The sequence below is a fragment of the Drosophila ficusphila genome, unplaced genomic scaffold (assembly GCF_018152265.1).
Source record: "Drosophila ficusphila isolate 14025-0441.05 unplaced genomic scaffold, ASM1815226v1 contig_286, whole genome shotgun sequence".
Classification (NCBI taxonomy): domain Eukaryota; kingdom Metazoa; phylum Arthropoda; class Insecta; order Diptera; family Drosophilidae; genus Drosophila; species Drosophila ficusphila.
The window spans coordinates 3,283,949-3,305,555 of NW_025064189.1; the positions used below are offsets into that span (position 1 = coordinate 3,283,949).

At 41.3% G+C, this 21,607-nt stretch overlaps 1 protein-coding gene across 1 annotated transcript in view; it reads left to right on the forward strand.

Annotated features, from left to right (window-relative positions):
• Nucleotides 1-21,607, forward strand: part of LOC108089508 (formin-J) — a 32,657-nt gene that overhangs the window by 7,355 nt on the left and 3,695 nt on the right. The window contains 8 exon segments of the mRNA XM_017187826.2: nt 10,393-10,810; nt 11,617-11,791; nt 15,662-15,695; nt 18,654-18,801; nt 19,384-19,732; nt 19,735-20,419; nt 20,702-21,052; nt 21,116-21,495. Coding sequence (XP_017043315.2) covers nt 10,628-10,810; nt 11,617-11,791; nt 15,662-15,695; nt 18,654-18,801; nt 19,384-19,732; nt 19,735-20,419; nt 20,702-21,052; nt 21,116-21,495 — 2,305 coding nt within the window. The 5' untranslated portion in view covers nt 10,393-10,627.

Below are 21,607 nucleotides of genomic sequence, written 5' to 3' on the forward strand. Positions count from 1 at the left end.
GAAAACATGTAATTGTGGCAACAGCCGCTGCAACGGTAAATTAATAAATAAATTACAATAATTTATGCGACCGCCTTGCTCGCATTACAATAACTCAGGCAATAACAACACGGCCATTGCTGCTAATAAAGCGCTCGCCACTCGAAAAAGTGCGTAAGCTGAGTTTCTTTAGCTTCAGTCCATAAATCGCCGAGTGGGAGACAAAGCAGAATGGCTTGGCCAATGCCAATGTGTTTTGCGAGGTGATCGCCGGGATAAGCCTCTTCGAGGGGATTTGCGGGGCGAACTCAGACGGCAACGACTCATAAATTCATTTGTTTTCATTAAGCAACAGTTTTGGGGATTGTGGGGATGAGGGGATTGAGGAGATTGAAGGGGATTGAGGTTGGTAGGCCTCAGACAGGAAGGAAACAAGCCATCGAAACGTGAATGCTCTTCGAACTCGTGGGTGGGTAATTTTTGCAGCACTTCAAATGCTGTCCAAACTCTGTCGATTTGTTTACTTAGGCCATTGTGTTTAAGCGAACATGTAAATAACAGCATTAAGACATCGTTTTCATGCATAAACAAAAAGGGGAACATGAATTTGGTTAATAAGCCATTAGCAAAAACCGCGGTTGATTAGGAAAGTAACCCTGAAGTTTTGTTTAAAGTTTATTAAATTAAGTAAGCCAAAGTCATTGCATCCATTAAAATGAAAAATAAACAAACAGTAGATAACTTTTTTCAATTTAAATGTTTTAAATTATAACTAAAAACTTTGTAACTCTTTTAAACAAAATTTTGTTTTACTCAATTACTTATTTATTGCCTATAACTTTAACTAAGTAACAGTAATTACAGAGAATAACCATCTAGAATTCAAACCTATGGTGTTAGCTATGTATTTATAGGTCAGCATACCCAAAATGAGGCAGTGTGGACTTGGCCAGCTGCCGCTTGTCAATATTATATATTGAGTTTTCCGATTCCCGACACGTACGCGGATGTCCGTGCTCAATACCCATCCGAAATCCATAGCCAATCGCAGTTCCCACACCGCGTCGATTACCGATAGCCAAACTCCCCCAAAAAAGTAATTAAGCACGCTGAATGGGTGTGCAATGGACTTTAGTTTCGGAGGTGGGAAGGTGGGGTAAATCGGGGGAAAGGCCCTAGCCTGGGGGCTCCGAAAACCAAGTTTAGCCATCGATCGTATGTGCTTTGTCAAATCGAAATTATGCACAGCTGATACGGCTGATCTTCAGTCAGACAGATGGAGAGATCACTCGCTTACGTAATTGGAAAAGCCTCTGGGGATTCGATTTTGGATTGGATTGGAGCAGGGAATTGGGAGCGCAGTCAGTCGTCAAGCGTCAAAAAAAAAAAAAAAACGAAATGCTGACAATTGCAGACAGCTAATAACTTGAACGGGCAATGAGCGATGAGCGATGAGCGATGGGAAATGGCAAATTGCTGATCGGCGATCGGTGATCGTCATGCAGACACTTCCTCGAAAGCCAAGGCATCCCGATTCCCAATCCCGATCCCTGCTAGTCATGTAACAGCTTAAAAATAATTTGCACAAATAAATCAAAGTCGTAAAGTGCACAGAGCTTGAAGCAAGCGAAGATCAACCGATCACCACTCTTTCAACTCCACAAGCCAAACATCTCAGCCATCCAAACTCCATGGCAATCCAATCCGATCGATCGAATCGCAATCGCAAACGCGAAAATGTTGCAATGCAATGCTTAATGCTGCTGATTTTGCTTTGCTATCGCATAAAAGAATTTAATGAAATTTAATGAAAAGCTACACGATCGCGGACACGACCGCTACATTTGCACTTTGTTGCAATCGCTGCTGCTGTCTGCTGTGAATATGAATTTGTCTCTAGGACATTTTCGCAATTAATTGAATTATCGTCGTGAATGGCGAAGGCATCCAAAGATCGATTGGGCTCCAATCAAATGCGATCCGTGCGATCGCCACTCGAAGTACCTACTATACTATGCACATACTCGTATATCTTTTATGGCATTTCGGAGCTGCAACCTGCAAGAATATAGTATGCCTGGCATTAGCTTTGGCCCAGCGATCGATCGGAGGGTGTGGCTGTGGCTGTTGTTGCACCGCCAGTGGAATTGCAAATCACTTGCCACAACCACAACAGCCGCACGGTGAGGTAAGGTAAGGTTAAAGCCAACCCGACAAGCTATTAAAATCAGCCACGCTCCATTAGAGCCAGACGCTGGCAGCGCTGTCAGCGTCATTTACGCCTAATTAAACAAATTATTGCATGTTTGATGCTCTGAGCATCTAGCGGCTGCAAGTGGCAGCGCAAATTGCCCGCGATTCGTATCGCTCATACGCCGTGTGGCCGGCCCCCCATGCCACCAAATCTCACAATGAAATCTTAATTGTGAGACAATGGCCGCGCAGCCCAGACCAGCTAAAGCGTTTACTATCTTATAAATAGCCCAAAGCGAGCAAAACCAAGCCAAGAAGACAATGCAGCGAAAAAGTAAAGTTAATGCTGGCAAATATCGGGTTACACGTTAGTTACAAGTTCACGAGGCAACAATGTAAGTTGTGGCGAGATCGGCGAATATTAAATACACTAAAGATTTAGATTTTGATAGATCAAATGTTTCTTCAAAGGCGTGTTTATTTTAAATTTTGAAAATTCATTTACCCAAAGAATGTTCTTTGAGGAGTAAAAACGGTTTTGCTATAAACTATTTAAACAACACAAGGATTATAAATTTCTTCATATTTTTTAACTTCCTTACTTTTCATTATTAATAAATTCTTAAAAAATATTAACTCTGGTAAAAAAAACCTTTTTTAAATGTATTAAAAAAATGCTATATCAAAAAACATTTTGACTATGGGTAAAATGTTTTCCCATTTTGTATTCGAACTTCACATTTTAGATGTCAATATTGTATGACTTTTCTTATTAATATATCACACACTTCTAAACTTAAATATTTTTTTTATTTGCATTTTTTGCTAAAAAATACGGAATACTCTTCGAACTGGTTGCCTTATTTAGTATACCTTTTCGGCCACTGTCACTGCCACTCGGTGGCGAACAACAAAGGCAGGCCAGCGGCGCTGTGGGCGATGCGGCTGCCTGGAGATCGCTGGATGTATCTCTCTTTCAGCTGCCTCACAGCCTCATAAGCTGCCCAATCTGTCTCGGTCTCGGTGTGTGCCCCAAAAAGCAGCAACGGCCGCCAAACATTGACCAACCAGCAACAACAACAAACCCGCCAGTCACGTGGTGTGGCCTGTGCCGCCAAGAAATGGGAGCAATCCACGCTGGTTTTATATTTACGATTATGTATTTACTTTTGATGTCCAATGCAATGTAGTTCAAGTTCGAGTTGGCGCTGTGAGGATCGCATGGGTTTGCGGATTGCTGATTGTGAATTGCGCAAGTACTATATACGAGTATTGCATCTGGGCCGAAAGGTAAAAGTGGCTAAGGTAAGGTGCCTGGACTGGCCTTTAATCTCCGCGTGGTTTTATAGTACGACTGCCTGTCTGTCAGAGCAGCGCTTTTCACGCTTGTCACCTGATATCTGTTTTCCCCCGTCGACACTTAATTTATGCAGTCTGTGCGAGCTTTGTTTAACTTGGCTGTTCTGGCGATAGACAAGTGCAGCTGCTGGGATAGATCTGCAAAATGTTGAACTTACATAAATGGCAACTGGTTGCCTAACAAACAAATGTAGAAAGCACAGAGAAAAATGTCCCTTGAAATGGGTTAAATTTGATTTTTAAAACAACTAAAATTGTGCTGTGATAAAAGAGAAATTTATTTAGTTCTATAAAGAAAACTCTAATTAATATTTATTCAAATCAAAATAGAACTAATACTTAAATGTATGATAAACACAAATGTATTTGAACTAACCTCATAGCTTGGATAAGTTGGACAGTCGTTTTATTTGTTTGACTCAAGTGTATTTTCTCCGAATGTGTTGTTGTTTATCATTTAAAGCTCTGACGACAATTTTCTCCCTCTGTGACTCATTGCCGCCATTTGTGGGCGACTCAATGACGAACAGAATCAGCAACATAAAGGCGATAAACTCGCCTAATCTCACAGGCTAAATATAGTAACAAGATATATCGATAAGCCATGTTTGATGTACGAGTATTCATGCGGAAGTTCGAGCTCAGATGCCGCAAACCACAAAAGCAACGAGCTGTGATCCAAGCAAATGTTTGTGAAGGACAAACACGGATACCACGCAAAAAACTGTGGCAAGAATCGCACCCAAATCGCAGCGAACAGCCAACTAACCAGCTGAGCTGCTCCCCAAAAGCCAAGAAGCTGACTAATCAGTTAAGCGCGAGTTTCGACTCCATGAATGAAGTGAGGAAAACAATTCCAGCCCACACACATTGACTTGACTACTTTGTTAGCTCAGAAAAAAAAAATGGAAATAAAAATAAAAGAAGCTGAAAAGCTGAAAACTTGAAATGCGGCAGCGGCGGCAACTGAAACCACAAGTCAATGTCAAAGCGGTGGCAGCAGCATCCAAATTCATCCAAGCGGCATACTGCAAACTAAAAACTGCATATGGCCAACTCTTTTTTTAAATGAATCAGAAGAACACTTTTCAAAATATTTATGATGCCACAAACCATCTGGATATAGTTAACACCTATTTAAATTTACATTTCTTGATAGCTCAACTGTAATCTGCATAACTTTATGCTAAATAGTTTAACTATCAAAATGATCTGAATTTTATTTTTACTGTGTACCATTTTGAGTTTGGGCCAAAGTATGTAGGTTTCCGTGGCTCACTTCTTTTGTGTGTCTTTCGCTTTGTGCTCATTGTTGGGGGCTTTGTGTGTCGGCTTGAACTTTTGTATTTTGACAATTCAAAGTTAAGGTCAACAAGGGATTTGAAATGCTGCAGCGGTGCATTGAACCTTTTTGGCAAGCGATCTCAGCATAATTAGCGCTCATTGTCGATTGGCCCTGAAAGCCAAGCCAAGTCGGCATGCCAGGTAATATTTTTTCAATATTTTTTACCCCCTTTTTGGGGCACTCAAGTGGACATTGACCACTTTACACGTACATTTGTTTGCGTCTCGCGTTTTTTGTTATTATTTTTCTTTTTGGGCACCTGTAAATGCGGCCAAACTTGTTGCATGTTTTGGGTGCTGTCATAAATGCAAGCGTTTCGAACATATTTATGCACTTTGGCGGCCGCAGAATTTCCAGCACCTGGAATATGGTATATATGACCACCTGCAAGCGAACAGTCAGCCGATATCCATGACCCGCCATATTCAGATGAAACTTTCGCTTTTCCATTGTGTAAATAAGCGTGAAAATTGCCCATTAGCGCCTTATATTTTATAGGCTTACAACAGCCAAGAGACCCAATTTTTCTGATAGCCAACCTGTTCGCTGTTCGTTTTCACACTTCACGGCGCTTGCGCAAAAGTCCCTCGATTTTGAGCTCGAAAACAACGACAACGAAGGCCCTAAGACAATAGAAAATTTTCCAATGAATCGGCTTTTGACACATTTGATGGGGTTCCAAGTGCACAGTGCCGTCCGTCATTGCCAGTTGAGTCCATTTAACCCGAAAGCCTGTGGGAATAGTTCATAAATTCTCATCAGCTGAGTCGGGGGAACTCCCCCATAGTTCGTTTCCGTATGAGAATTGGTGACACTGCCCGCGTTCACTGTCAAAAGTCAAATAGCGCCACGCGGCGAACTCAATGAAGCCCAATCAAAAGTCATGGATAATCTCCCTTTTTTCTGAGTGAGAAAAGAGGGGCTTTTAAGGGAATAAGTATAAATAGAAATATAACATTTTATTTAGAAGCTTGGAGATCACTTTAATTCTGTACATTCTTGGCACTTTCAAACAAGATAAAGCAAAGTAGTTGTGCATCGCAATAAGAAGAAATATTTGTTGCTTTAAAATGAAGTTTTTTGAAAGTTTAGGATTTAACGTTCTATAGTATAATTAAATAAATAATAAGCGTAAGCTTTAATAAATTTATATTATATTTATGTTTTTATTACATCGAATAATTTGACTTTACGATAAATAAACAAATCATCTCACTTACATATTCTGTAAAGATTTTTATAAGTGCCATGCTCTAAAAATAGGTTTATCTCTGTTTCCTTAGCAAATATCTTTATTATTATTACAAAGTACATGAAGTATTTTGTTGTTATCTTTAAAACCAGTAGAGAAGATATTTTGGTGGATTACGAAATATTCGGAATCATCACTCTTACCACTCAATCTGTATACAAATAGAATCATCTAGCTTTAAACGATCTCTGCAAGTTGTTGGGGGTCTTTGTGGTTTTGCGGTGGCTTTTCGACGTAGTGGTCATCTTTAAAATGCAAAACCTACGCAATAGTTTACTAATTTTTCGTCTGTTTTCTGGTCCCCGTGGGCTGCATTTTATTTATTTTTGTAGTCAAATGTTCTTTGTTGACCATACAAACCACACGAGCCGAATCATTAAACCCATTTGCTTTGTTGTGGCTCTTGAATTTGGCTGTCGAACGCCCACGAGGAGATCAGCTGAATGTGAATCTGAATCTGAACCTGAAGTGGATGAGGTTGTCCAGTTTCCCAGTTGGCCAGCTGGTCCAGCAGCTGTGGCTGTAGCAGTGATTACCGTAGTCTCGGCTAATTGAGGAATTAAGTCAAGTAAGTGCAAATGAGGCGTACTCGAGCCACGCCCTAATTGCTCAATTTGCAACGCCTTCGTGTTGCTGCTGCTGCAACGACGACCTTCGCGTCTGCCACTTAAACTTGACATATAACCGAAAAAGTGCAAGGCAGTATCCTTTAAAATTATTGAACAGCTCACGAGTTGGTGAGTAGTGCCTTGCACTTTTTCGCTTCATCAATGAGTCGTCGCATCGAATTGAAAATGGCAATATATAAAGGCTATAAAATGTATCCCAATTTCAAGTACGACGCTTCAGTTTCGTATTTTTAGCTCATATTGGAAACACATCGCACTGCCACATGGAGCTGTAAAGATGTTTTTACCGATTTTAGAAGTCATAAGGTCAATGCTGAGCGCCAAGATCGTGTTGTGATTGCAGCTCCAAGTCGGAGGAGACATCGTCGCCGAGCTGCGATGTTGCTGCCGTACTGCGATGTTGCCGCCGTGCTGCGATATTGCTGTTGTTGCTGCTGGCGTCGTCTGTTTGTTGCCGTCTGTTGTCAAGTGTTATGACTCGTTCTGTCCTCCCCCCCAACTCCACATCCACATCAAACTCCAAGTCTGTTTCAGTTTCTGTTATTCATTTTAATTTTCTCAAATCGAAAGCGGCAACAAAGCGTCTGCTCTGTTTTCCGTTTGGTTCCCAGACTCGTTCTCACATTTTTCTGGCGTTTGTTGATAGGGCATCGAATAAACAACTCAGATGAAGTTGCTCAAACATAGATTAAACTATATGATCCCGGGAGATCAAGATGTTTCGCTAGGGTGACAGGGATAAATTGTGCCATTAGCCTAGCTTCCATTTTCATAGCACTTTTATCAGCAGCATTTATTATTAAGTGCAAAACACTTTTCTCAATGGCTGTTTATTTTATTTTTTATGTTTATTTGTTTTGTGTGCTTTCGTGTATACAACAGCATGCAAATTCAATGCGACGACGACGGCTGCCTGCAGCCATAAAAATTCAATAAAAATTTATGAAAACTGTGCTCCAAGATTAGAGACACGCGGACACACCCGTTAAACGAAAAAAAATAAAAGTGTGGATAGAAAAACCCAGAGACGACCACTTCAACTGGCTGCTGCAGCTTCATTTGCTACAATTTGTTACAGGTGGAAAAAAAAAAAAATAAAAAGCCAGCATCAGAAATACTATATATATACAGTGTGGAACGACCTTGCGCCGATTGCAACAGATGTTGTGGATGTTAATGCCACCGCTGCCACGGTAGTTGATCTTCAGCTGTTTGCACTGCAAAGTAGATCTCGTGATTTTTGCTGCCAAGTTGGTCAAGTGTCCTATCATCCGCCAGACATCGAGTTTTCCCGCTGATGAGCGGAACTCACCTGCCCAACCCAGCAGCTTGTTTGTTTTGTTTTCCATTCGAGTCGAGCCGAGCCGAGCTGCGAAGCCCAGCCCAGAAACATGCATTTGCACAACATTTAATCACATTTAGCCATTCGACATACGCCCCGCGGGCCACAGCATAATTTATACAACAATATTATAATGTCGCTGAGACATTGAAAACTGGTGATCAGGGGGAAAGGGGAAACCGAAAAAACTTTGTGAAACCTGTGAGTTATTACTTGCACTTTAACGTGGCTGCGAGCGAGGCGAGATGACGACGGAAATATTTCCACAATGGCAGCGCGCAATTTGTGGGCATTCAGTTGACATTTTATCGACGACGACGCCAGTGAGTCGCCACCTGTCGGCGGGGGGAGGAACTCATTTGCGCCTGTCAACGCCCCGATTTGTGTTTCACTCTTTTTTCGTGGCAAGATAAATGGGCAACAGTTTGGAGGGTCTCAGTCAAATTCTAATTATTTTCCCCCCTCGAAAAAGTTGTGGGCGGGTTCATTAACATTTCGGCTGGACCATTTCGAAAATCGCTAACTCCCTTCAGCCAGATTCTCCATTCTCAACATCTCAATTGGCTTTTACGAGGCTGCTGTTTTGCAATAAATAGAAACAATAATGCGATGTCCAGCGGTTGGGCTAATGGAACCAGTTTCGAGATAAGCATTATTAATTTATCGTCCTATCACTCTCGCATTTTGCCGGTGTGCGGGTGTTGTGCTAAATAATCTAGAGCCAATTCACACTAACTCACAAAGTTTCGTATAAATAAAGCAGGATTTAAATACAGGTAACACAAAAAAATAAAACGTTGATCGATTTTGAATTCTAATTTTAGAAGAGGAAATTTTTTTGTGAATGAAACGAAAAAAAACTTGTCGCTTGTGGGGATAATTATAATAAATAGGAAATTATAATTTTTAAAAATAGGTTCAATATTATTCTATCTCTGCTACCTTTTATTATAAATAATCTCCAACTCTGTTTTATAGAAACAATTAATTAAACCCCTCGCTTAACCATATAAAATATTTACCCTGCTTACGGAACTTAATAATATTTATCTGCTGAAATTATCTCTTCCATTTCACAATGCCCTGGCAAAATGCCCTGTTTTTTATCGACTGGATCGCCGTAAAAAAATCACTGAAAGTTTTAAAGAGCGAAATTTACATAGTCTAACTATGAGATTACTATCATCCGCTAATTGGTAAGGCTCATAGCCCAGTTGTGTGACACAGTGTAGATCGACATTCAGCGATCTTCGAGTGAGAAAGCCAGGCAGAGAACAAGATACAAAGTGGCAAATGTATCTGTGTTTTGATTGAGAACTTGTTTTCTGTTTTTCTCCAGAGAATTCACCATCCACTCGCGACGGGCACTTTGCGGGAATTATCGGAAATATCATGTTAAGTGACGACCGACAATAAGGCATATCGCAAGGATGTCACTTTCTGATGTCTGTCCATTAATTTAGAGTCGTTGTGTGTATGTGATTTCATTAGCGCCGCCTCAGAACGTCAAATGCCACAACTTTCCGCCGATCCCACAGCCTATCTCAGTTTTTTGTTGTTTTGTTTTTTATTGTAAAAAAAAGTCAACTCAACAAGCCGCTGAAAACAAAACAATAGCAACAATGGCAATATAACATGAGCATTTAGCGCACACACAAATTATAATTTCAAATAACGCAAAGTGCCACTTGAGATCGAAGCTCTTAACAAAAATGTTAAGCATTTTATCGGCGCTTTTTGTATTTTTAATGAAAAATCGGATTTTAATATGCGGGGAGCCCAAGTGACAGACTTTGTCGGCAGTTTAGACGGCGACTAATCGAAAGTATCGACTGCGGCGAGTGTAAACAAATTAACGAGATCGTTTGCTGGTAATTGAGATGCCGATGTCGATCTAGAAGGCGGAACCCGCCGCCATTGCCAAAGGTTGCCTTTGATCGTGCCTCCAACCGTAATCCCAAGCTCAAAAAACCAAAAAAAAAAAAAACCAAAATCAAATACCAAAAAGCAAAAACCAAAGACCAACAATATTAAAAATCTGTTACGCCCGCTGGCTGTTGGTCGGGCCAAATTAATTTATGACAATTGCGGCCCGAGGCCTAGAGAACCGATCATAAATTAATTAAAATCGGGTTTGGGTTGGGGTGGTCGCCAAAGCCCAAAAGATATGGAACAACGCGTGACAGGGCGGCAATTGAAGGGATGGGGCTCCTAAAAAAAATAAAATCACAGCTTGAATCCGATTTCCACCCAGCAACTAACTGGATTTTCCCATTTTCCCTTTAATTTTCAGATTCAGAGCACGAGGAGCGTTCGAAACATGACGTGAACTGCTCAGAAATTCCATGCGACAACCGACAACCTTTGCAACTAGCCGCCCCAATCGATCGTCTCGCCTCGATTCGATCCGATTCGATTCGATACCCCGAATTGCGTCCGTTTTGGGGACGTGATCCGACCCCGAGGAGCAGATCTGCCTACCCTTTAGGAAAATCAGAGGAACAGGAGACACGAATAGAACCGCCACGATGGACTCACGCATCGGCCTGGACTACATTGTCGAGAATCGTGACTACATTGCCAAGTTGGGCGCTGCGTTGGACACCCAGAACGCCACGGTGAAGAAGCAGGTCTTCGAGCTTCTCTCCGCCCTCTGCGCCTATAGCCCCGATGGATATGCGAGGGCTATTGAAACCCTAGAATTTTACAAGGTAAAATTCTCCACCTTTTTGGAGGAAAAATGTCTAAAATAATAGTAAACAGAAATTATAAGAACTGCTTCTTTAAACCAATATTTAATCTTACATTCTAATTTTCATTATATCACATTTTATAAATGAAAATCCATTAAATGCCATTTTTAAGTTACACAATTTTAATTGCAATTGAATCGATTCAGATTGAATGTTGTTTTTGAAATCACAGTTTAAAATAAGTTTGAGAACACAATTTAAATTACGTTTCAATGCACTGAATGTCATTTTTGAGTACACAATTAAAATTTCGTTTATTTCTTTAATGAAATTAAATCGAACATCGTTAGGCACTTAGATTTATATTTGATATTACAGGGTAATAGGACCTCAAAAATGCATAACAATGAATTTAAATTTATCACCTTACTTGACATTGTAGCCTGAACTTAAATACAACAAAATTTCAAGTGATAAAACGCACATGAAGTGTTGGGCCTTAGGCACTTTCTGTTTTATAACTAAAACTCCGAAAACAGTTTTACAGATTTCGTTTTAAATGTTAATAAAGATGTTTGAAAAATGTGGCACAAAATGGTTATAAAATATTTTCAAAATAATTAGGCAGCAACTATATTAACCCTCAACAGTTTAAAATACTTGTAACTTGTAATTTCACAAATAAATTAGGGAACAATATTATTTATGTTCGACAACTTTATATACATCTACAAGAAACCCTAGCTAAAAATACGTTGCTTAGATTCTCTAAACCCATAAAAATAAGACTTAAAACAACTGCTCACTCCTCGAACCTCTTGCAGAATCTCAAGAAGCAGCGATACCGCTTCAAGATTGTCGTCAACGAACTGGAGCTGTCGAGTGCCGCTGCCCAGCCGCCTTTGGATTACCAGGCCGCCCTGCTGGCCTTCATTAACTGCGTCATTATTTCAGCCTCCACGCTGCAGGAGCGCATTCGCATTCGCAACGAATTTATAGGTGAGAGCAATACCCATCATCTAATACCAAAAAAAGTCGCAACAATGGAGATAAACCCGCAAAAGTCAACGGGTTGTTCCCCTGCGATTGTTTGTGCCATTGGTGCTGTCTTCGATTTCAATGATTTGATTGATGTGCCCGCTGATCCAGTGCCAGTGCCCTTGACCGTATGTGCCCGGCTGTCTGTTTGCCCAATATATATATTATATATGCAGTAGATATATATACAATTTACTGTTTGCATGTCGCCGAGTGTCGAGTCAAGTCGCCGGTTTTCATATTTCAGGCAGCCACACCAGCGACCCTCGGGGGCTGCTCGTTGACTTGAGGTTAGATAATGATAGGTTCGAAGAGCCCAAAATGCCAAATCGCCTTTGTCAGTCAGTCCGAGTAACCTTAGCACGTGCCGGCGATTTAGAGGCGCGTCTTTAAGCCAGTAATTGCCCGGCGAGTCATTTGAACTGAATCTGGATCTGCGAAAATCGGTCAAACGTACATTGTTTACTTATTGCTGATTTATTAATTGTGCCAAAAGTTGTCGGGTCATTGAGGACGTTTTGATTTCGATCAAAAGATTTGGAAATTAAATCGTTTTTTCGCTGGGTAACTGCAAGACTTTTTAATGCTCATTTACAACTTAATGACTCGTTAAATTATCGTTAAAAAAGTCTTATGGCTGTTTGCATGCATCTATCTAATAAAAAAAATGAGCATTGCTCACTTTATTTTTGTTAGGTTACCATTTTATTTTCATTTTTAAGACTTGTTAACCTCTTGTAAAGATTATTCTCAAACAATATTACAAATGTAAATTGTTTTCTGTCCGATTTAAATGGCAATCTCACAGTTGTAAAACTAAGAAAACAAATTGATAATACGTGACTATTTTTCGGCTGTTGGCAAAGATCATCTTTTGCATGTTTATGTCGATAATGTTAAACACCACATCGTGTTTGAAGTTAGATGTTTAATATGTTTCGAACGTGCTTCAAAACGGCTGTTACACCCCTTTAATTTATTTATCCCTCATCTGCAGATGAGTACCGAGAAAAGAATAAGCGCCCAATAAACAAAATGTACTTAATATGTAACAAGACGTCTGTTGACAAACAAGGGACTCATTTACATCCTGTCAGTGGCAGATTCACTCCCCCTTTTTTCGAGTGCCCTTGTCGGCGGCTCTTGGTCCCTGGTTGTTCAAAGTTCATGAACTGCCTCCAAACTCCCCAACCCCCAACAAAACCCCCATCTTTCCCATCATTCCCCTTTCAATACGGTCGAATTTGTGTAGCTCAACCTGAATGTCTGAATTATTCAATGGGTACGAATGATAAATATCATTTTAATTATCTTTCATAAAATAAACTTTTACAAAAACAAAAATATTTTTCTAAGTCGTAAAATGACCTTTTATAAAAAATAAATAACAATTGTGAACAGCTAAAATTAATATTTAAATTTTAATTTTATTATACGAGATAGTTTCAAAAAAAGCATAAAGAAAAACTTAACATTCGTATTCAAAATTATTACAAATTAATTTTCAAAAAATTATAAAATTGAAGTAAAATAGTTATATATAAAATTTAAAAACTTTTTGTGTGAATAATATCTCGAGGTAAAAATCCCTATAAATCATTTTATAAAGTATATATCACAGAATGTTATAAATAAATCATTTTAAAAAGTATTTATCACAGAATGTTATTTTTTTATATTCCGTATGTAGATAATCTAAATGTATATGCCCCAAATTTTTTGTTTGACAGAAGTTCTTTGTATTGAGACCCCCCTGTACTTGGCAGTCGTCAACCCGGCTTTGTGACTTTGATTGAGCGCGGTTGTGCGTGCGCGGTGGTTGTGTTCCGAAGTCTCCTTCTGCGCAGACGCAGCACCACCAAAATGTGTTGCGACTGCACTTGCCCGAAATCGAGGGGAGCGACGGGGGGCAACTTTACCGAGAAGCGGCGTTTTTATTGTTCTTAATTAAAATAAATTGAGCTGCGCTTTTTCAGCATTACAAGAACGCAGTGACAAAGCGTCGAAGTAGCAAGACAAATTCGAAATCTCAACGGCTGCGACAAAATGTAAGTCACGCCGTCGTCGCCCCCGCAACTCGTCGTCCAACTTCAATTTGGATCGAATCCGATTCCAAAACCGATTCCTGGGGCATTCCTGAACGACACATTTGACAAGCAACGGCCGCATTTCGTTTGGCAATGAATCGGAGTATTCAGTTTCAAGGCTGTTGGCCCGACTTTGACTTTGTCTTCGAGTGTTTCAGTTCTTTTCGGTTTTTCTCAGCGCGCTCTGTTTGGATTCCCAGGAACAACGCCCCGCAAATATTTGCATTCTCTCGATTTGAAAACCTCTGTGAGGCTCGCTAATGCCACTTAAGTGCCCAATTATCGGCTCGGAATCATTCCCCCACCGATCGAGCGACCATATAGCCATCATATCTGCTGTATGTCATCTGTCAGGCTGGGAGGCATTTGGTTTTGTCTGATTTATGCCCCATGATTTTCCACTTTGGCACGCAACAGTTTTTCCCATAGTCGACCATAAATTTATTCGCTCAACCGTTTCGCTGGCAAAATTCAATTTCAATTGATTTATAAATCATCAACCGATTTACTGTGTTGAGTGAAATATTTAAATAGTTAGCGAGAATTGATTTCGAGCTGTTGAGTTTGTTGAGTTTCTTTTGCTGGCATGTTATTAAACAATTAACTGTGGACTTGGGTGTGTCCCTGATCCAAACTATTGTGCTGTACATAAATCCCTGTTATTTTGACTGCAGGGCATAGATGGTAATGCTTGACCAATCAACGATCATTTGATCTAAACAAAGAACAAATAAGAAAGGAAGCTAAGAAATAATAATAATAAAAATATAATAGTATAAAAATAAGATAAGATATATATAAGTTTGCCTACTTTATATGGCATGATCGGCGTCAACGATCTCTCCTTTTAGTTAAGATCTCTCAACTTCCGAATATCCAAAAAAAAAAAAAAACAAAGATCGGGACAAAGAAACTTTTACTACACGCTCACACACAGAATCGCACACGCATTTTAATTGTACGCCTTTTATGGATTTCAATTTCAAACAAATAAAATGACAGCGGAGCGAAGTCGTAAAACGAAATTATGAACGTCAAGGCGCCAAATATGGCAGATCGACGGGGATCTGAGGGACATAGCACAGAAGCGACAACGACTTTCACGAGCTTTTCGTAATTAATTTTTTTATTGTTATTATTTTTTTTTTTTTTGTATTTACAACTCACGGATAGAAGTGTGCCTCTGTGTTCGAATGCATAAATTGATTGGTGAGTGCGCGAATAAAATCAAAAAGGCGAAAAAACGAGCTTGACCGGAAGTCGGTCGGGATTCATTGGACATTGGGCGGGCCTTAGTTGACTGGCTCTGGCTGCCTATGGAAAGTCCGCTTCTCCGGGGGCAACGAATCATCTCCACATTACTCACTATTTGGCAAGGCGAAACAATTAGAATAGGCCCAAGGCATTTATAGTTGTGTTCTTTGTATTCAGGTCACGGCTTGGACTTTTACAGAAAGAAATAAAAAGTAACTATTAAAATTGGCATGCCTTAAAAAATTAAAAAAATTAGGTAATTAAATAAACTAACCGCTGAATCAATTGGAGTTTTAAACATTGTTCTATTTATTTGATTTATTTATTTAAACCCTGATTTTGCTGAAATGATTTACTTATTTAATAGAGAACAACATTTTCTTAATGAATAAATTCCTGTTCACGGCAATAATATTTATTTTTTATGCTAGTTATAAGTTCTTTTTTGATATCTCCCTCAATAATTAATTTTCTCCTTTTTGTCTTGCAGGTCTCAAAGTTTTGCCGCTGCTCAATAACCTAAGGTGAGTGTTAAAGTGCGCCGATCAGGAGGACGCTCAATAAAAAACCCAAAGACGAGACAATTCCAAGCACCCAGATTTGCTGAGGGCGTTGTTGGTATTCCAAACTGATCGTGTGAAGACCGCTTTGGCCAAACAAATCGCGTTGGGTGAAAAAACCCTGAAAGTCTCCCACAATCAAGCAAATGAGTATCACAAACAGTTTAACGATTGCCGTTTGCCGCTTTTATGCTTTATTCGAATCGGACGCACATTTAATTTGCATGCGACTACATGACGCGACGACCAACAAGACAAGATCAAGGCATTCGTTTAAGTTTTCAGTGGACTTTGCTTTTTTTTTTTGGCCAACAAAAGGAGAGATTTGGCGGGCGGATTGATAATGACCGCTCAAGACGCCGCTGGAAGGCTTGTCAAATGCTCGTCAAACTCGAGGAGATGACCATTTGGTTGGTCGATGATCGGGTGTTATGCAAATAATTTGCGCCGCTTTTGAGCAAACCAATTAATTCAATATTTAATTAGTCAACAATAAATCAATTAGTTGAACCCCCCGCCTTTACCCTTCGAAAACGGGTTTATTTATGACCCTCTGGTTGACAAATTTGTGGCTCTCTATCTGTATCGTATCTGTATCTGTACCGCTGGCTCGGAAACGATTGAAACTAGCAAATTCAATTAATTTCTGAAATAGTTCAAGCCCAAAAGCGAACAATAACAAACAAGCTGTCCGCATTGGCAGATTCCTCAGCTTGTCAGTCGGAGCAGCAAAGTTGACTAATTGATTGTCCCGGGCCATTTGTCTTGTGGATCTTTTTCATCTCCTCTCGAGTGAGGAGACCCCCTTCAGTTCTATTGTTATTTAAATTTTAACGCGCACACACATCAACACAAATGCGTAGTTTCTGGCGCTATTTAATTTACGAGTATTTGGAATTTGGAATCGCCTTAAACGTTTTTATTCAGCCACAACGCGCTTTGATTTGAAACCGACTTCGAGGGGAGGGAGCCATTGAGATTCATTCGAGATTCGAGACTTTGCGTAGCTTGGAAGCTGCCCAGATGCTTTAAGCGGATTTTAATTGTTCTCCACATAATGAGTTCTAATCGAATCGAAATCCGAATCGAAGTTGTGTATCAGCCCGAGAGTGATGGATGTGCTAGCATCGAATTACCGTCAAACTCATAAATGTCTGCTAAAAATAAACTCTAAAGTATCGAATTTCAGGCGGATTATTAGAACCGTGTCAAGAATAGACAATTTCAATTGCTGGAGTATTTCTTATGTGGAGTTTAAGAAGTCGGAAATTGATTTTGAAAGGGGTATTGTTCTTAAGATCAAGGCACTTTTATGTTCTTCACTTAAAAAATAAAATTCTATTAAGCCATAGTGTCAAAGTCTTTGTCTCTGTTTATAGTAATACAAAAACAGATTACAAAAAAAATTAATGTTTCTGTGTACTTAATACATAAGTTTTTCACTTAAAACGAGTTTTGTTAATTTTTTAAATTTAGGTATAACATTTTAAAGTTTTAACAATGTCAGAAAACCTCTTAATAGATTGTTTGGTAAACCTTACAACTTTTTTAAAACGAGAAAATTAAAAGATTTCCAAATATTTTTAACTGTGTTGGCTACCAACAGCTTTAACTTCTTGTTATTGGTTTGATGTGGCTTCCGTTTCAAGCGTTGTAATTTGGCGTTTTGGTTGCCCAATTTCCTTGGCCCCACAAAGGGGCTCGCCCCCGTAACTCCCTGAACCCGAAACAACTTCCGTGACGGACCAAAATAGAAACGGCGGGGCAAACAACAAAACAGCGGAGAATCACGTGCAAGTGTCCGGGTGTCCAACACGCCCGATGGATGTTGACGAAGTTGCTCGACAAAGTAGAAAGAGGCCGCCAGGCTCTGTGAATTTATTTTCGGAGGAAAAACTCCTGCGCGCGCAGCACGTGGCCGCCAAAAACAACAAGGATTCGGTTGGCAACGAGGCAACGAGGCAACGGCTCGTTGGCTGGCTCTCCGTGCCGCCAAATCGTGGCCATATCTCAAATATGAATCGTGCCAGGCTGTCTCGTCCTCGTTATTGCCGTTCTGGCCGTTCTCTCGTTCGAACCGCAATTGCGATTGCGATTGCCATTTGCGATTTTTGGCAAGCAATTAAAAAGTGCCAGTGGCAGTGTCTCCATTTCGATGCAGGAAGGATATCAATTGTCTGGCCAAAAGCGGAGCTGCCAGCAAGGACATTGCGCAAGGCTAACGATTTTGCACGCCGCGAGAATAATGGTGTGCCAGTAGTAAAGTTTGCATTTCGATTGCCAAGGCTGAATTGGCAGGCGAAACATTCAAGCAGGCGAACAGAGGAGCAGGCACGGTGGAGTCGTCAGCATCGCCCTCGCCGCCGCCATCGCCGTCTCTTCTATCGACGACGGCATCCGCGTCCGCGTCCTCGGCGACGTCATCCGTTTCCGCTTCCGCTTCCGCTTCCGTGACGCCATCGCCATCGCCGTTGCACCTGCAGCGTCGTCTGACATTCTGCGGCTCGCTGTCCCGTTACAGCTGCGCCGCCTTGCAACTGGTGCAGAATCTCAAGTGAGTCGGTCGGACCGCCGCGAAATCCTTTTTGTTTTTTTGTGTGCAGCCTCCGGAGGTTACTCAATGTCATCTGGGGAATTTTTTCACTTGTTCTCTATCGATTCTGGCAACTACTTGTGGACATTCCCCTCCTTCGCCTTAAGTACATATATTTATTTATGGCCTCATATATTGTAAATACTTCTGCATAATTAAAAAATCAATTAAATCACTGTGAGAATTGTCAACGGCATGCAAAGCAGAAAAAACCTACAACGTACAAATTGCCAACTGCAAACTGGGCTGAATAATTACTGCGGACTGATGGACAGAAGCACGAGATTTTCTATAGCTTAACCCACTAACACCGAACGTTCTCATTGCAGAAAAGTCGCACAAAGTGTGGGCGATATCATCGTACAATTGGACGTATTCGTGGAGCAGCAGGAATGCGACGAGGCCCAGAGCCTTCAGGCGCCCGATGGCATCAATCTCAACTCGCATCTTGATGTCTTCTACGCGATTCTGCGACAGGTGAGTGCTGCTGCGTTCTGTTTCTGCTAAAGGGTACAACGGAGCGTATGCGTTATTTCCCCTGGCATTGGAGGGAGAGTTGCGTATACGCAAAGTGGTCATTAGGACTTGACCAAGGCTGTGACCATGCAAGTCTATCAAGGTTACTCTTTGCATGGCAACGGTGCTGAGCTAAGGAGTTAATTTATAATATGAAATGCTTTTAAGATGAGAAACTAAATGAAATTAATATATAGGTACAATAATGTTGCACTTTGACAGTAAATTAATAGTTTATTTATTTTGAAATGAGCAATACTTTGTAACATTAATAAGCTTATATATTTAAATTTATTTAGGTATTATACAAGATTGTAATTTATTTGGATACATCCTATTTTTTTTAAATTAAGTATTGGTAGATCTTTCTTTGTAATATCGAAGCTTTTTTAATGCCAAAATATAAATCACTAGTCAAGTTAAATTTAATGTATTACAATACAACTATGCTTGAATTTCTTTTAGATAAAATTCAATATTAAGACTTCTTAAACTTGAGTATGTGTATTCATATTCTGTATTTAAATTCTTATTGTTTTCAAGGTGGCCGATACGCCGCAGGAAGTGCCATTCCTCAACATCCTGCAGCACCTGCTGCGCATCGATCCCAAGGAGCCGCTCAGCGACATCATCTGGGACACGGCGGAGCGCCTGGTGCACCGGGCCACGCTCCTCGAGAGCCACGAGGATTCGGTGCGACTGCTGCGCACGCCGAGTAGCCAGAAGTTCGCCTGCCAGAATTGCCGCAGCAGCGATGCCAGCAGCCCCACCCGCAAGCCCTCCCAGCCGGTGGGCGTGGCAGCTAAGGCGACGCCGCCACCACCCCCGCCACCCATGGCGGCGCCCATGGCCCCAGCCGCACCACCGCCCCCGCCTCCGCCGATAAATGGGGGATGCCACCGCCTCCGCCGCCGCCGATGATCAATGGTGGCGGAGGAGCCCTGCCACCTCCACCGCCGCCGCCCTCGATGCAACTGGCCTCTCGCCCGAGGACTCCCGATCCACTGGCCGCGGAGGCGGTGGCCACTGCCATACTGCTGCCACAACAGGACACACCCGCGCCGAAGGCCAAGATGAAGACCATCAACTGGGGCAAGATTCCGCACAACAAGGTCCTGGGCAAGCAGAACATCTGGACGATCGTGGCCAGCAATCACCAGGACAGTCCGATGCAGGACATCGACTGGAACGAGATGGAGGGACTCTTCTGCCTGCAGACAGCCAGTGCCCAGGGATCACCGAAGCTGGGAAGGGATGGCAGTCAGAACTCCTCCGCCGGAAATGGTTGCGACACCCTGGATAGGAAGTCCAAGAAGGAGAGCACGGAGATCACGCTGCTCGATGGCAAGAGGAGTCTGAATGTCAACATATTCCTCAAGCAATTCCGCACCAGTAATGATGACATCATCCAGCTGATCAGGCAGGGTGTCCACGAGGAGATCGGAGCGGAGCGACTGAGGGGACTGCTGAAGATAATGCCCGAGGTGGACGAGCTGGACATGCTGAAGGGATTCAACGGGGACAAGGGACGACTGGGCAACGCCGAGAAGTTCCTGCTCCAGCTGCTGGAGGTGCCCAAGTGAGTATTTATTTTATGATTTATTTGTTGACTAATAATATAAAAATATTTAAAGCCAAAGAAAAAAGAAGCAAACAACTTTAATTTCCAAAATTATCTACAAAATTTCAACTGATTAAAATAATACATAAATGAACATAAGTAGAGTTGTAAAATTTAATTTGAAATGATTACAATAATTATTATTCTTAATCTGGACTTAACTTTAACAAAAATTTAACTTTACCCAAATTTAATATTTATTAAATTTATAAATTGATATGTAATCTTCTTTCTTTTCAGCTACAAATTACGAATTGAAAGCATGTTGCTTAAGGAGGAGTTCGCAGCAAATGTGGCTTATCTGGAACCCTGTATAAATGCCATGCTCTATGCCGGTGACGATCTGCTCAACAACAAGATCCTTCAGGAGGTCCTTTACATGGTCGTTGTGGCTGGAAACTTCCTTAACTCCGGCGGATATGCGGGCAATGCTGCGGGCGTAAAGCTCTCCTCACTCCAGAAGCTCACCGATATTCGAGCAAATAAGCCGGGCATGAACCTCATCCATTTTGTGGCTCTTCAGGCGGAGAAGCGGAATCCGGAGCTGCTGCAGTTTACTGGGCAATTGACAACCCTCGAAAGTGCCAGCAAGTAAGTGAAATTAGAAAATCTATTTCTAATCTCCATAAATTAATTAATTTTTGTACCTTGCAGAACAACTTCAGAGCAGATCAGCAATGAAATCAACACACTGGACGGCAGGATTAGGAGAATCGCCAGGCAGATAGAACAACCTGCCACGGATGCGGATATCAAGGAGCAAATGGCCGACTTCCTGCAGGCCGCCGAATCCGAGTTAGCCGTCCTGCAAGCGGGCATGAAACAGGTCGAGTCCATGCGCCTCAAGTTGTCCGAGTTCTTCTGCGACGATGCGGCCACCTTCCGGCTGGAGGAGTGCTTCAAGATCTTCCAGAGTTTCTGTGATAAGTTCAAGCAGGCTGTGAAGGAGAACGAGCGCCGCCAGCAGCAGGAGCAGCAGGCCACGCTGCGGAGGAAGCAGCGCGAGGAGCAGCTGGCCCGCAGAGCCAGGCAAAGTAAGTCCTTTAAAAAATTTATTTATAGGAAAACCAAAATCTTCAAAACGTTAAAATATTTGAAAAATATTTGCACCTTCAAATGGGCGGTAATTAATACTTAAAATACCAA